This window comes from Dryas octopetala, chromosome 8, assembly GCF_963921425.1.
Source record: "Dryas octopetala chromosome 8, drDryOcto1.1, whole genome shotgun sequence".
Classification (NCBI taxonomy): domain Eukaryota; kingdom Viridiplantae; phylum Streptophyta; class Magnoliopsida; order Rosales; family Rosaceae; genus Dryas; species Dryas octopetala.
The window spans coordinates 92,991-106,443 of NC_141373.1; the positions used below are offsets into that span (position 1 = coordinate 92,991).

The following is a 13,453-nucleotide window of genomic DNA, read 5'->3' on the forward strand; positions in this document are numbered from 1 at the left end:
GTACAGATTTATGTTTTTAAACTTTTTTTAAAGATGAATAGGCTATTGGGCATGCCTCTTTATATCCTTTTTTTGGAATATCTATTTTTAGAATAATTAAGCTCCAACCGGAAAATTAAATCTACCTTTATATTCTTCTTTTCAATACTCAATCTATGTTTAGTAATGTCCCCGGCCATATTTAGCCATGTAACCTCTCTAAAATAGTAAACAATGAAACCTATCTAAATTTGGTTGTTTAGTTATTCCCTATACTAGTTCTCACTTATTAAAAGGAAAACTCCGAGACTCCCGGTTTGCAATGCAACTACACATCCCACAAATTAATTAGAGCTTCTTGTTTTTTCACGGGCCAGCTCAATTAAAGCTGACCTAAAATTATGAATAAATGGATCTTTTGGACTTGCCCTGGGTTGAAAACATGGCAATACTTGGGCCAAATAGACAAGGTCTACTTGACTGGCCCAATTGAGGCCTACTTCCTTTCCACAAATTAAAAGCAGTGTTATGTTTTTGTATAGATAATTATTCATAATTTACCCAGGCATTATTGGTCGTTGGCTAGCTTAATTTACTCAGTTCAAAAACTCGGTGTCAAATATACCTTAGAATATTCTTTTAACGTACTATTTGACATATATATATATGGATGAGAACTTTCTGGCCAATTGGATATATATAGTCCATACGCATATAATTTAGTATCAACTACCAGTCTACCTAAGCGAAAGTGATATTCATCGTTTCAGCTGGAGCCTGGAAATTAATCATGATGTGATCTTGAATTTACAAATAACAAATTCAAATGTTAAAAGCACCTTAGTGATTTTCGTTCAAGTTGCACACGTATATATGTGAAAGAAAATATAAACCAACGTGGAGTGAAAGAAATTTGAGTTAAAGCACAGTACACTACAAGAAAAACATGTTTGGGCGACAAACATATATTCGTCGCCCAAAGCAATTTAGGGCGACGAACAAGAACATTTGTCGCTCAATGTCATAAAGGTTTGGGCGACGAACATATCCGTCGCCCAAAGAAGGTTTGGGCGACGAATAACACATTCCTCGCCCAAAGTAACTTTGGGCGACGAACTCATCTCGTCGCCTAAACATACGCGACAAACAATTAATTGAGAAATACATTGGGCGAGGAATATACATGTTCGTCGCCCAAAGTGTCTTTGGGCGAGGAAAACGTAAATTTGTCGCCCAAACATACTTTGGGTGACAAAATATTTCGTCGCCCAAACTCATTTTGGGCATATTCCTCGCCCAAAGACTCTTTGGGTGACGAAATTATGTTCGTCGCCCAAAGGGTCATCCTGTTTTGTAATAATGGTTTGGGCGAAGAACTTCACATTTCGTCGCCCAAGATAACTTTGGGCGACGAAATTTGTAGTTCCTCGCCCAAAGTAAGAATACTTTTTTGTTTACCATTTTATATATGTAATAGCATACGATACGATTGTATTTCCAAAGATCATAACCATTCATTTTTTAATTCCCCACTCAAGGATCATCCATGCAAAAAATTAGCTCAATCGGAGATGTAGAAGTTAGGTAATGGTGGTTGAACTTATGAACGATTGTAAATTTTCTAATACGAATCAAAGTATGAGATGAATTCCGATTTAGCCGATTTTTTGCAGGGTTGATCTTCCAGTATAAACGAATAGAATGAACGGTTCCGATCGTTGAAATCACATTGTAGTCTTCACAAATTGTTGAATCGCCAAAATTTCTACCCAAAAGTTAATATAATTATACTCTTCAAGTGTATTTGTATGTAGAAGATCACTTTTGTATTGTGTTTTTAACGATCCGAACCGATCATTCCTTAGTGCCTCACTCAAAGATCATCCATGCAAAAAATTAACTCAATTGGAGATGTAGAAGTTAGGTTTAGCATTTAGGATGTATGAACGATCTTGATTCTTATAATAATAATCGAACGGGTAGATGAACTCCGATTGAGCCGATTTTTTCCAAGGTTGATCTTTGAGTATGAACATATATGAAGAATGGCTCTGATTGTGATAATCACGTTGTGGTCTTCACAATTATTGAAGCTACAAGGTTTTAACGAAAGAGTTGATATAATTTTATTCTTCAAATGCAAAAACCACTGATTTATATGTAGAACCTTATATGTCGATTGTGTTTTTAACGATCTGAACCGTTCATTTATTAGTTTGTCACTCAAAGATCATTCCTTTAAAATATTAGGTCAATTAGAGATCTAGAAGTTTGGTATTGGAGCTCGAACGTATGAACGATCATGGTTCATAAAAAAATTCAACTTTGGGCGACGAAATGTAGCTTTGGGCGACGAACAGTGCGTCGCCCAAAGTCTGAAATTATGGCGGGATAAAACGGTGCCCTAAAGTCAACGACTTTAGGCGATGAAGTATCTTTGGGCGACGAACATGAATTCGTCGCCCAAAGTAACTTTGGGCGACGAACGTGTTAATTCCTCGCCTAAAGTCACTTTGGGCGACGAATTCATGTTCGTCGCCTAAAATCTTTAAGTTTAACCCATTTCTGGGTTCACTTCAGTCACTCTCTCTCACTCACTCCCTTGCCCTCGCAGCGCGCAGTCGCTCCTCCTTCCCTCAGCTCTCACTCCCTCTCAGCGCGCCGGCCACTCCCTCCTCCTCGTCCTTCCCTCCTCCTCCCTCCTCCTCCTCCCTCCTTCCCCGAAACCCAAACCCCCCCCCCCATCGGCAACCCACCCCTCTACCGAAACCCACCCCCCCCATCGGAGACCCACCCCCCCTCCCCTGAAAATCCACCCTCGCCGAAACCCACTGGTGAATTTCCTGCAAGTATACAGGGTGGATGTAATATAGTATATGGAAAAAAAAAGGTTGTCGTACCCACGAGGATTTTTAATTTAATTCAAAAACTTAAATTCCTTATTTAGATCTAATAAAAATAAATACAACTTGAAAATTAAAAATGACTTTGAGAAGATTATTGTGACGATTTATGATGAGAGCAAATGAAAATGCAACAATTAAAAACAAGGATCAAGAACAATAAGTAAACTAATGAAAATAGAAGATTATGGTTTAACAGTCAATTGGAAGAACTAGGGATTCGGAATCAACCACAAGCAATCCAGTTTAGGTTTTAATACATTCAACAAATTCTTTGAATTCTTTAGATGATAATTCTCGTATCTAAGTTCCTCTCAGACACTTAGACCACAGTTTTCCTTAAGTGCATGATTCTTTCCTTCTCAGGCAAAGGTCGTATACCCTAACATGCAATTTATCCTTCTCAGGCACAAATTTAACAAATAGGATTCATTACGCTCTAGAAAACAAGAGAACCAAGCAAATCATTATTCTCTCTCGAGCAACAATGTAATTTACCACACTCAACCACAAGAAGCTAATTCAAATTATATTGCCTCTCGGCCTCAAATTCAACTTCAAATTTACTAGATGCAAAGCCCTAAGGTGCGCAGTCAAAGAACTTAACAAATAGCAACAATTAAAACAGTGATTAAGCATTCATCTAAAGAAACTAAAAATTCATTAAATAAATATTAAAAACCATAAACATTCATGCTAGGGCATCATCCTATCCCTAGAAAAAGAGTTTAGTTGCTCATGTTTAAAGAAAACATAATTAAAAACCTAGAAAGCATTAAAAACTTATGAACTATGACGACGGATGGAAGAAAACAATGATGGCAGCCACTTCTTGTCTCTCCTTCTTCCCAAAAAAAGAACCCCTAAAGATGATGATCTCCTTCCTTTAAATAAGAAATAAATCATTTTCTTCTTTGGTAAAGACTTTCCTTGTTGGACTTGGATTATTCTTATGATGAGTTGTCATTGATGGTTTGGCACCCAAAATCCCAACAAAAATAGGATTAGACCTTAAATAATAAACCTGGATTCCTCTAGATACTTCCCAAATACACATAACATCAATTGGGTTCCAAGAAAGAAATCTAAAAAGAATTACTTTGCATTTTCGCACAAAATTTTCTGCCTGAATTGCCTTCAGTCAAATAGCCATAACCTCTCCTAGAAAAATGAAAATCACGAACCGTAAAATTCCTCGGAAAGCTAACATCCGTATCTTTCCAACGGTATAAGGCACGACATCTGGTTTGTTCCGAGAAAGTGCAGTTTATTCCGCGAAGTTGACTGATCTGCCCAGTAATTTCTACTCTGAAAATATTCCATTTTGCTTTGTTTTCTCCCCTTTACTCTTCAAACCTATAAAAATATAAAACTAAATTAAAACGAACTAAAAACACCCTAAAACATAACAATAATCCAAGAACAAGAGTATAAAAGTATATGAAATAATGGTCAGATCAAACACCCTCAAACTTGAACTTTGCTTGTCCTCAAGCAACAAAACAAAATAAAAACAGAAATTAAAGACACAAACACACCAAGAATAAACCATAAAAAGTCCTAAACCTTCCAATAATTACCTCAGAGAACTAAAGTGCAGCATTAGAGTATCAAAGGTTCATAAAACATTAAAACAGGTCCATCAGAACTCTTAATCACGTGTAGACAAAGTTCATATCAATCATGCTCAAATATAGTGTAAAATAGTCATGAGATCATGCAGAACTTCAATATCCAAATAAACATGTAAGAATTAGTTTTAACTCCAAAATCTCACCAAGACATACACTCACAATGAAGCACACAGATTTTCTAGCTAGTCCATAACTTTTCACTCATGTTTATGTGAGAAGAATTATGTAAATGACAACAAATAGCTCACATAAATTTATTATAAAAGAAAGCTCTTTTTCTGAAAATAACATGATCTCAATAAAAGATAGGAAATTGCTTCCATATGCTCCCTTCTTTACCTTATCTCCACAGATCAAATTCACATAATCTCTAAGATCAAAAGGTCTTTACTCATGGTTGTAATGGGGCTTGGGGGTAAGGGCAAAAGAAAGAAAGGATAAGGATATCACAAAGATTCTATGAAAATTAGTAGAGCAAATGATGATCACAAGGGAATTAGCAGAGAACGCATGATCAGGGTAAGTTGGAAAATACTTCAAAACTAGAGGTTGCATAAGAATTCAAATTTTCCAAACCCAAAATCAATTCTAATGCCAACAATTCTTAGGTCCAGATGACCATTTATGCTGAGGTGAAAACAAAAGAAGAATAATGGTATCTGAATATTGATCAATGCCATGTACTAAAGATTTCAAGACCTGATGGGATCAAGGCTGTATCTACAATTCATTCATTTATTTTCGAATTTTTTTTTTTTTGTTTTTTTGTTTTTTTGGTAGCCCCTCCAACCTTATTCTTCTCAACAAAACATACTACTCTCAACCCATCATGTCGTCAACCATCAAAAGTGCTCTTTTTTTTATAACAAAAGATAAGCAACCAAATCGCTATAAAATTATCAATATAATTAATGCAACTGTCACAAAGATCAGATATTCAGAGTAACATAAGATTTGTGTACTCAAATATGTCCAAGACACAATTTCCCTGACTTTCTAACACCTTCCAGCCCCCAAATTTTTCTTTGAACTGCTACCTGCTGACTGAGAACTAATCTGAACCATTAATAATCATGCATTCCCTTACAGCAATTTTTCTCTACTAATCTCATAAAATAGGGTAAGGATATGTGTTTAAGTTCAGGGCTGAGGATGATGTGGTTTCATGAAAGAAACGGCTTATTTAGGCACAAAGGGCTATCTAAAGGATAATATGTTAAGGACACAAGCTTGTTTGGTCATAGTGGTTAATCCTACATGCCTTAATCACTTCCTAAAGATCATGCAAATTAATTCAAAGTCTCAAGAGGCATTGAAGGAAGTTCTAGAGTTACAATTCAAGAATGAGATCGACCATAAAAATACAAGAGAAAGAAAGATGATGAAACAATAAATATCACTCTCAAAGATAAGCAACTAGGCTCAATACTCACAGGGGTTATACAAGTCCAACTTAGTTCTCACATAGTTTTTCAGATATTAAAAGTTCCACACCAACCTAGGCTACGTACAATGAGAATTTAAGCATGATGAAAAACTACAAATTAAGATCTAGACCCAAATCAATGCTCAATGTTCCCTCTAGCTCTTGCAGATCAAGTTCCTATTCCCATCATTGGATTTGGAAGGCAACTAAACACACAAAAACGATTTTTTTTTTTTTTTCAAATAGAAATTAAAAGACACCCCCCCAAACTTGAATAGAACATTGTCCCCAATGTTAAAAGATTGAAAACAACATGCAAGGAATCAAATAAATAAGGGAGGAACAAATAGACACAGTAAAGAAGAGAAAATATATATGTGCAGATCAAGGAAATTAAGTTTAGAGCTCCCTGGGTATTAGAAGTCATGGTTGGCAGCAGTGCATGAATACGAAGGTCAAGCTCTCATCTCATCCATCCCAAAACTTGGGTTGCCTCCCAAGAAGCGCTGAATTTATAGTCGTCAGCCTGACTCAGCAACACTCACATAATTGAAGGGACACTGAGGTACACGACCTCAATGGCTTGAGTTCGTTCCTCTAGTGTGTTGACATGCTCCAAATATGGTTTCAAACGATGGCCGTTCACTTTAATTACGGAGCCATCAGTCATGTTTTTGATTTCGACCGCTCCGTGAGGAAATACTTGAACAACTAGAAAAGGCCCAGACCATCTTGAACGAAGTTTGCCCGGAAATAGTCGAAGCCGCGAGTTAAATAATAAGACTTTCTGATTTGGCTCAAAACGCTTCAGAATTAATGCTTTGTCATGAGCAATCTTGGTTTTCTCTTTATAAATCTTTGCATTCTCATAAGCTTCATTCCTCAATTCATCTAACTCATTCAATTGAAACTTCCTTGCTGTCCCAGCCTTGTTAATGTCGAAATTTAGTTTCTTGAGAGCCCAATATGCACGATGTTCCAACTCCACTGGAAGATGACAGGCTTTCCCAAAGACTAGCCTATAGGGAGACATGCCTAGGGGAGTCTTGAAAGTTGTCCTATAAGCCCAACACGCATCACTCACCTTTAAAGCCCAATCTTTGCGGTTTTGATTCACTGTTTTCTCCAGAATTTGTTTGATTTCCCTGTTTGACACTTCAACTTGTCCGCTAGTCTGCGGATGGTAGGGAGTAGCGACCTTATGAGTGATGTTATACTTCTTCATGATAGCCTCGAAAGGCTTATTAATAAAGTGGGAACCTCCGTCACTAATGATAGCACGAGGTGTACCAAAACGGGTAAAGATGTGCTCTTTCAAGAAATTTAACACAACCTTGTGATCATTGGTCCTTGTCGCCAACGCCTCCACCCATTTAGAAACATAATCCACAGCAACAATAATGTAGAGATAACCATGAGATACTGGAAATGGCCCCATAAAGTCAATACCCCAAACATCGAACAATTCAACCTCTAAAATATTCTGTAAAGGCATCTGTGATCTGAAGGATAAATTGCCCGTTCGTTGGCACCTATCACATGTTATAACAAAAGCATATGCGTCCTTAAATAGAGTAGGCCAATAAAATCCACTTTGCAATACCTTTAGAGCTGTCTTCTTTGCACCAAAATGACCTCCGCAAGCATATGAATGACAAAACGTCAAGATGCTTTGCACTTCACTTTGAGGAACACAGCGTCAGATGATTTGATCAGGGCAATGCTTGAAAAGATAAGGGTCATCCCAGAAGTAGTGTCGAACTTGAGAGAGGAAGCGCTTCCTTTGTTGCCTATCCCAATCAGCCGGTATAAATTTTTGAGCCAAGTAGTTAACTATGTCTGCATACCACGGAAGTTGTTCGATGGAGAAAAGCTGCTCATCGGGGAAATGATCATTGATAGGAATCTCGACCCCTTTTTCATGTATTAATCGGGACAGATGGTCTGCAACGACATTCTCAGCTCCCTTTTTATCTTTTATTTCAAGATCAAACTCTTGTAAAAGAAGGATCCACCTTATGAGGCGTGGCTTAGCATCTTTTTTCGTCAATAAATATCTCAGGGCAGCATGATCAGAATAAATAATCACCTTGCAGCCAAGTAAATAGCTTCTAAACTTTTCCAATGCAAAAATCACCGCAAGCAATTCTTTCTCCGTTGTTGAATAATTTAATTGAGCATCATTAAGAGTCCTACTTGCGTAATATATAACATGAGGAAGCTTATTAACGCGCTGCCCCAGAACAGCCCCTATAGCATAATCTGAAGCATCGCACATAATTTCAAAGGGCATAGTCCAATCCGGAGCTCTTATGATAGGAGCTTGTGACAACTCAGCCTTAAGGGTGTTAAACGCCTTTAAGCACTCTTCATTGAATTTAAACACGGTGTCTTTGGCCAATAAATCACATAAAGGCTTGCTGATTTTTGAAAAATCCTTAATGAACCGTCGATAGAAGCCGGCATGCCCAAGAAACGATCGAATTTCCTTGACTGAGGTTGGAGGAGGGAGCTTAGAAATCAGCTCCACCTTGGCTCTATCGACTTCAATCCCTTGTGAAGAAATGATATGACCCAGAACAATCCCCTTTTTCACCATGAAGTGACACTTCTCCCAATTTAAAACCAAGTTGGTTTCTTGACACCGTTGAAGTACTAATGAAAGATGATGGAGACATTCATCAAAAGAAGACCCAAATACAGAGAAATCATCCATGAATACCTCAATAAATCTTTCAACCATGTCGGAGAAGATACTCATCATACATCTTTGGAAAGTTGCTGGAGCGTTGCATAAACCGAAAGGCATTCGTCTATATGCGAAAGTGCCAAATGGGCAGGTGAATGTCGTCTTTTCTTGATCTTCTGGAGCGATAGGAATCTGGTTATACCCTGAATAACCATCAAGGAAACAGTAGTGACTGTGGCCTGCAAGTCTCTCGAGCATCTGATCAATAAATGGCAAGGGAAAGTGATCTTTCCGAGTGGCACTATTCAGCTTCCTATAGTCGATACAAACTCTCCACCCCGTCACTAGTCTTTGTGGGATGAGTTCATTATTTTCATTCTTAACCACTGTTATTCCAGATTTCTTTGGTACAACTTGCACAGGACTTACCCATTTGCTATCTGAAATAGGATAAATAACGCCCACATCTAGTAATTTGAGAACTTCGGCCCGTACCACTTCTTTCATATTGGGATTTAGACGCCTCTGAGCTTCCCTAGAAGGCTTAGAATCTTCCTTAAGATAAATTCGGTGCATACACATTGACGGACTAATCCCCTTAATGTCAGCAATAGTCCATCCCAAGGCTATCTTATGCTCCTTTAACACACGAACCAACTTTTCTTCTTCTGTTCGACTAAGGTCAGCAGCTATAATCACATGAAGAGTCTCTAAATCACCCAAATATACATATTTTAAAGTCTCTGGAAGGGGTTTCAGTTCAAGTGTTGGAGGTTGGATGATGGAAGGAACGAGTTTGGCACGTGAAGATGGCAATACTTCAAACTTAGGATGGCTTGTAGGAGGGTAAGAGTTCACAGCTTGGAGTTCTTGGGCTGCTGCTAGTACTGAGACTTTGTCAAAGTTCATGCCATGTTGAGTTAGGCAAACTTCTAGAGGATCGGTGGAGCTTGATTCAATAAATGTATTCTCAATTATGCGATCCACAGCTTCCACATGAAAACAATCATAAAGATCCATGGGTTTCTTCAAAGCCTCAAAGACTTGAAATTTTACAGTAGTATCTTGCACAGTCATGGTTAGTAACCCTTCTTTAACATCAATTTTCGTACCTGCAGTGGCCATGAAGGGTCTACCAAGAATGAGAGGTAGCTCGCGGTCCGGAATTTCAACTTCTTCCATGTCCAAAACAATAAAATCAGCAGGGAGAATAAATTCATCAACTTTGACAAGTACGTCCTCAATGATGCCTCTCGGATATTTTACAGAACGATCCGCGAATTGTAGAGATATTGAAATAGGTTTCAGCTCACCCAAACCAAGGTGTTCATAAACGGAATAAGGCATTAAGTTCACACTTGCTCCCAGATCCAGTAATGCTCTGTCAAAATTCCTTGCTCCAATCGTACATGGTACTGTAAAGCTACCAGGATCTTTGAGTTTCGGTGGCAATTTCCTTTGAAGCACAGCACTAACTTCCTCTGACAACATCACCTTTTCATGTTCATCAAATTTCCTTTTGTTGGTGCATAAATCTTTCAAAAACTTTGCATAAGAAAGAATTTGTTTGATAGCCTCTAGCAAATGAATATTAATTTGCACCTTCTTGAATTGTTCTAGAATATCTCCCATGTTCTTCTCTTTCCTTGCTTGCTTTGCACGTTGAGGGAAAGGCAAAGAAGTTATTGGAGGGCTGGGCAAGGTATCTTGCTGCAATGGAGCAGCTGTAAAACCCTGTTGGTTTGCATTGGAACTAAAGGACACTTGCTGGTCTGATTTGGCAGCTTTAGCAAGGCTAGTTGTGTGCTTGTCATGCTCAGATTCGACCTTTCTTTCTTCCATCTCTCCATGATTTCCAACCTTGTTATCTATTATTTTTCCACTCCTCAAAGTTGTAATAGCTTGAACTTGCTCATTATTCCTTGGATTAGCTTCCGTTTGGCTAGGAAATTGTCCTTGTCCTCTCGCCAAACTACTCACAGCAGTAGCTATTTGACTTAATTGAACCTCGAGCTTTGACTGACTCTTCTCCAAAATTGATTGGCTTTGTTTCAGTGATGCTACCTCTTGTTTATAGCTTGACGTCTCCTTTACGAGCTGAGTTAACATCTCCTTGATAGAAGGGTCCTCTTGTTGCACTGGAGGAGCTTGATAGGATTGCTGATACGGCCTTGAAAAATTAGATGGTCCCAAGGTATTCTGTGAGTTACTCCAAGAAAAGTTAGGATGTTGTTTCCACCCCGGATTATAAGTGTTTGAATAAGGATCATTCCGCGGCCTTCCATTGAATGCATTAACCTCTTGCACATCTTCTAATGTAGGATTCGACGGACAATTTGCGGTGTCATGAGCGATGCTAGCACACAAAGTACATGGTTGTGCTGTGACCTTGGTCACTAATGGTGCGAGAAGCTTTGTTAGAGCTGCAACCTGTGCTTCCAAACCTGTCCTAGAATTAACTTCATACATGCCTCCTTTCTTTGTTACTGGTGGAGCCGTAACTTGAGAATCTGTCGTAGGAAGGTCCCAATGCTCAGAGTTCTCACAAATAGTCTCAAAAATATCGATCGCCTCATCTGCAGTTTTATCCATTAAGCTTCCACCCACTGTTGAATCAACCATACTCCTGCTATGAGGTTTAAGCCCTCTATAAAAATACTAGACTTTTTGCCAAGTATCTATCCCATGATGAGGACATTGAAGATAAAAATCCTTGTAACGTTCCCAGCTTTCATGAAATTGTTCGCCGTCCAGTTGACGGAAACTCATAATGTTATTCAACACAGCATTAGTTTTTCGAGCAGGAAAATATTTACTCAGAAATTTCTTGGATAACTCTGTCCAAGAGTTGATAGATGCCGCAGGAAGAGAGTCTAACCAATTCAATGCCTTATCCCTCAACGAGAATGGAAACAAACGGAGTCGAACTTGTTCCTCAGTTATCCCGGCATAGCTGAATGTGGAGCAAATATTGAAAAATGTCTTGAGATGGTTGTAAGGATTTTCTTCTTCTTTTCCATGGAAGATGGGCAAGGATTGAATGGTTTGTGGACGAATTTCGAAACGTTGCACGATCGGAGTTAAGACAATACATGAAGGAGCACTGTATTCTGCAGGGGCGGTGTAATCTCGAAGCTTCTTGGGTGGTTCTGGGTTAGGTAGTATTAGTTGATTCCCCATAGTTGGTCTTAAAATAGTCTGCTGCGTTTTCTGCCTTCGCTGATTACGGAGAGTGTGCTCAAGTTCGTGATCGATTGGAATGAGCGCTAAATTGAGCGATCGTCTCCCGTGCATACACTTTGTGCAAACTTGTACTTATTGACCCCCAAATTAAATGGGCAAACAGAGAATACCAACAAATACCCGAAAATACCCAATAAAATCCAAATACACTTTGTTCTATTTACCCCTGTTTCAAATGGATTGGCAGCAAATCCAAACTAATTAGAATCTCAAATTAAATATCAACTCACCAGAAGTCTGGAGCGGTTAATCGACGGGGCTCCGCTGTGGGCTGCTGTCAAAACAAAGATGTGATACCCATTTGCTTTACTCGACGGGAAGAGAGGGATTCTAGTGGCTGGAAGTCTTGGGTAGCGTCGACTTGGACTCAAATCGGTAGTGCCAACTTAGCTGATGGGTCAAACTCAGATCACCCAAAAACGTGATGAATCTTTGCTGTGATGCCAATGGGCTTTGCTGAGAAAATAGGAAAGGAACTTGCCGATAATGCCGAAGTCGAAGATGGTGGTTTCGGCGTCGAGCTTGATGTTGATGGAGCTTTGCTGATAAGAGAAGAGAGAAGAGAGATCGGATATCCTTTTGAGTTGAAAAAAATTTCCGCTTGCTGCAAGTGAATGAGCCTTTTTGATTTGAGAAGAGATATATGTATTGCTGGTAGGAATGGATGCTAGAAAGAGAAGAAGCCCATCTCTTAGAGTAGATAATGGGTCCTACACCAATTAGCTTTCCTTGTCTTCTCCTTTTTCAATTTCAACCCCACTTGCCAAAATCAATCACGTGCACACTTTTTTTGGAAGGAAGAGATATTTCTTCTTCTTGCTGTATCTAGGAAATGGGTACAAACAAAAAAATTCAGCTCCTTATCTAGAAAGGAAAGAAAAGTCAAAATAGTCTTTTTTTTTTTTTTTAAGAAAGTAAAAATTGTATTCCTAAACTAACTAGAAAAAAAAAAAAAAAAAAGATGAAAATTAGAAATCCAAATTCTAAACTAAATTAAATAATCCCCGGCAACGGCGCCAAAAACTTGGTGAATTTCCTGCAAGTATACAGGGTGGATGTAATATAGTATATGGAAAAAAAAAGGTTGTCGTACCCACGAGGATTTTTAATTTAATTCAAAAACTTAAATTCCTTATTTAGATCTAATAAAAATAAATACAACTTGAAAATTAAAAATGACTTTGAGAAGATTATTGTGACGATTTATGATGAGAGCAAATGAAAATGCAACAATTAAAAACAAGGATCAAGAACAATAAGTAAACTAATGAAAATAGAAGATTATGGTTTAACAGTCAATTGGAAGAACTAGGGATTCGGAATCAACCACAAGCAATCCAGTTTAGGTTTTAATACATTCAACAAATTCTTTGAATTCTTTAAATGATAATTCTCGTATCTAAGTTCCTCTCAGACACTTAGACCACAGTTTTCCTTAAGTGCATGATTCTTTCCTTCTCAGGCAAAGGTCGTATACCCTAACATGCAATTTATCCTTCTCAGGCACAAATTTAACAAATAGGATTCATTACGCTCTAGAAAACAAGAGAACCAAGCAAATCATTATTCTCTCTCGAGC

At 38.2% G+C, this 13,453-nt stretch overlaps 1 protein-coding gene and 1 long non-coding RNA gene across 2 annotated transcripts; both read right to left on the reverse strand.

Moving 5' to 3' along the window:
- Nucleotides 1-3,526: 3,526 nt before the first annotated feature.
- On the reverse strand, nt 3,527-12,033 carry LOC147275502 (uncharacterized). The gene has a single exon (XM_086253048.1). The coding sequence runs from the start codon at nt 11,251-11,253 to the stop codon at nt 7,642-7,644; it is 3,612 nt and encodes a 1,203-aa protein (XP_086109174.1). The 5' UTR covers nt 11,254-12,033; the 3' UTR covers nt 3,527-7,641.
- On the reverse strand, nt 3,527-12,483 carry LOC147275503 (uncharacterized). Its single transcript, XR_015123760.1, has 2 exons — nt 12,105-12,483; nt 3,527-4,238 (listed from the first exon to the last, which is right to left on the reverse strand). It is a non-coding gene; the product is annotated as an uncharacterized LOC147275503 (long non-coding RNA).
- Nucleotides 12,484-13,453: the final 970 nt, after the last annotated feature.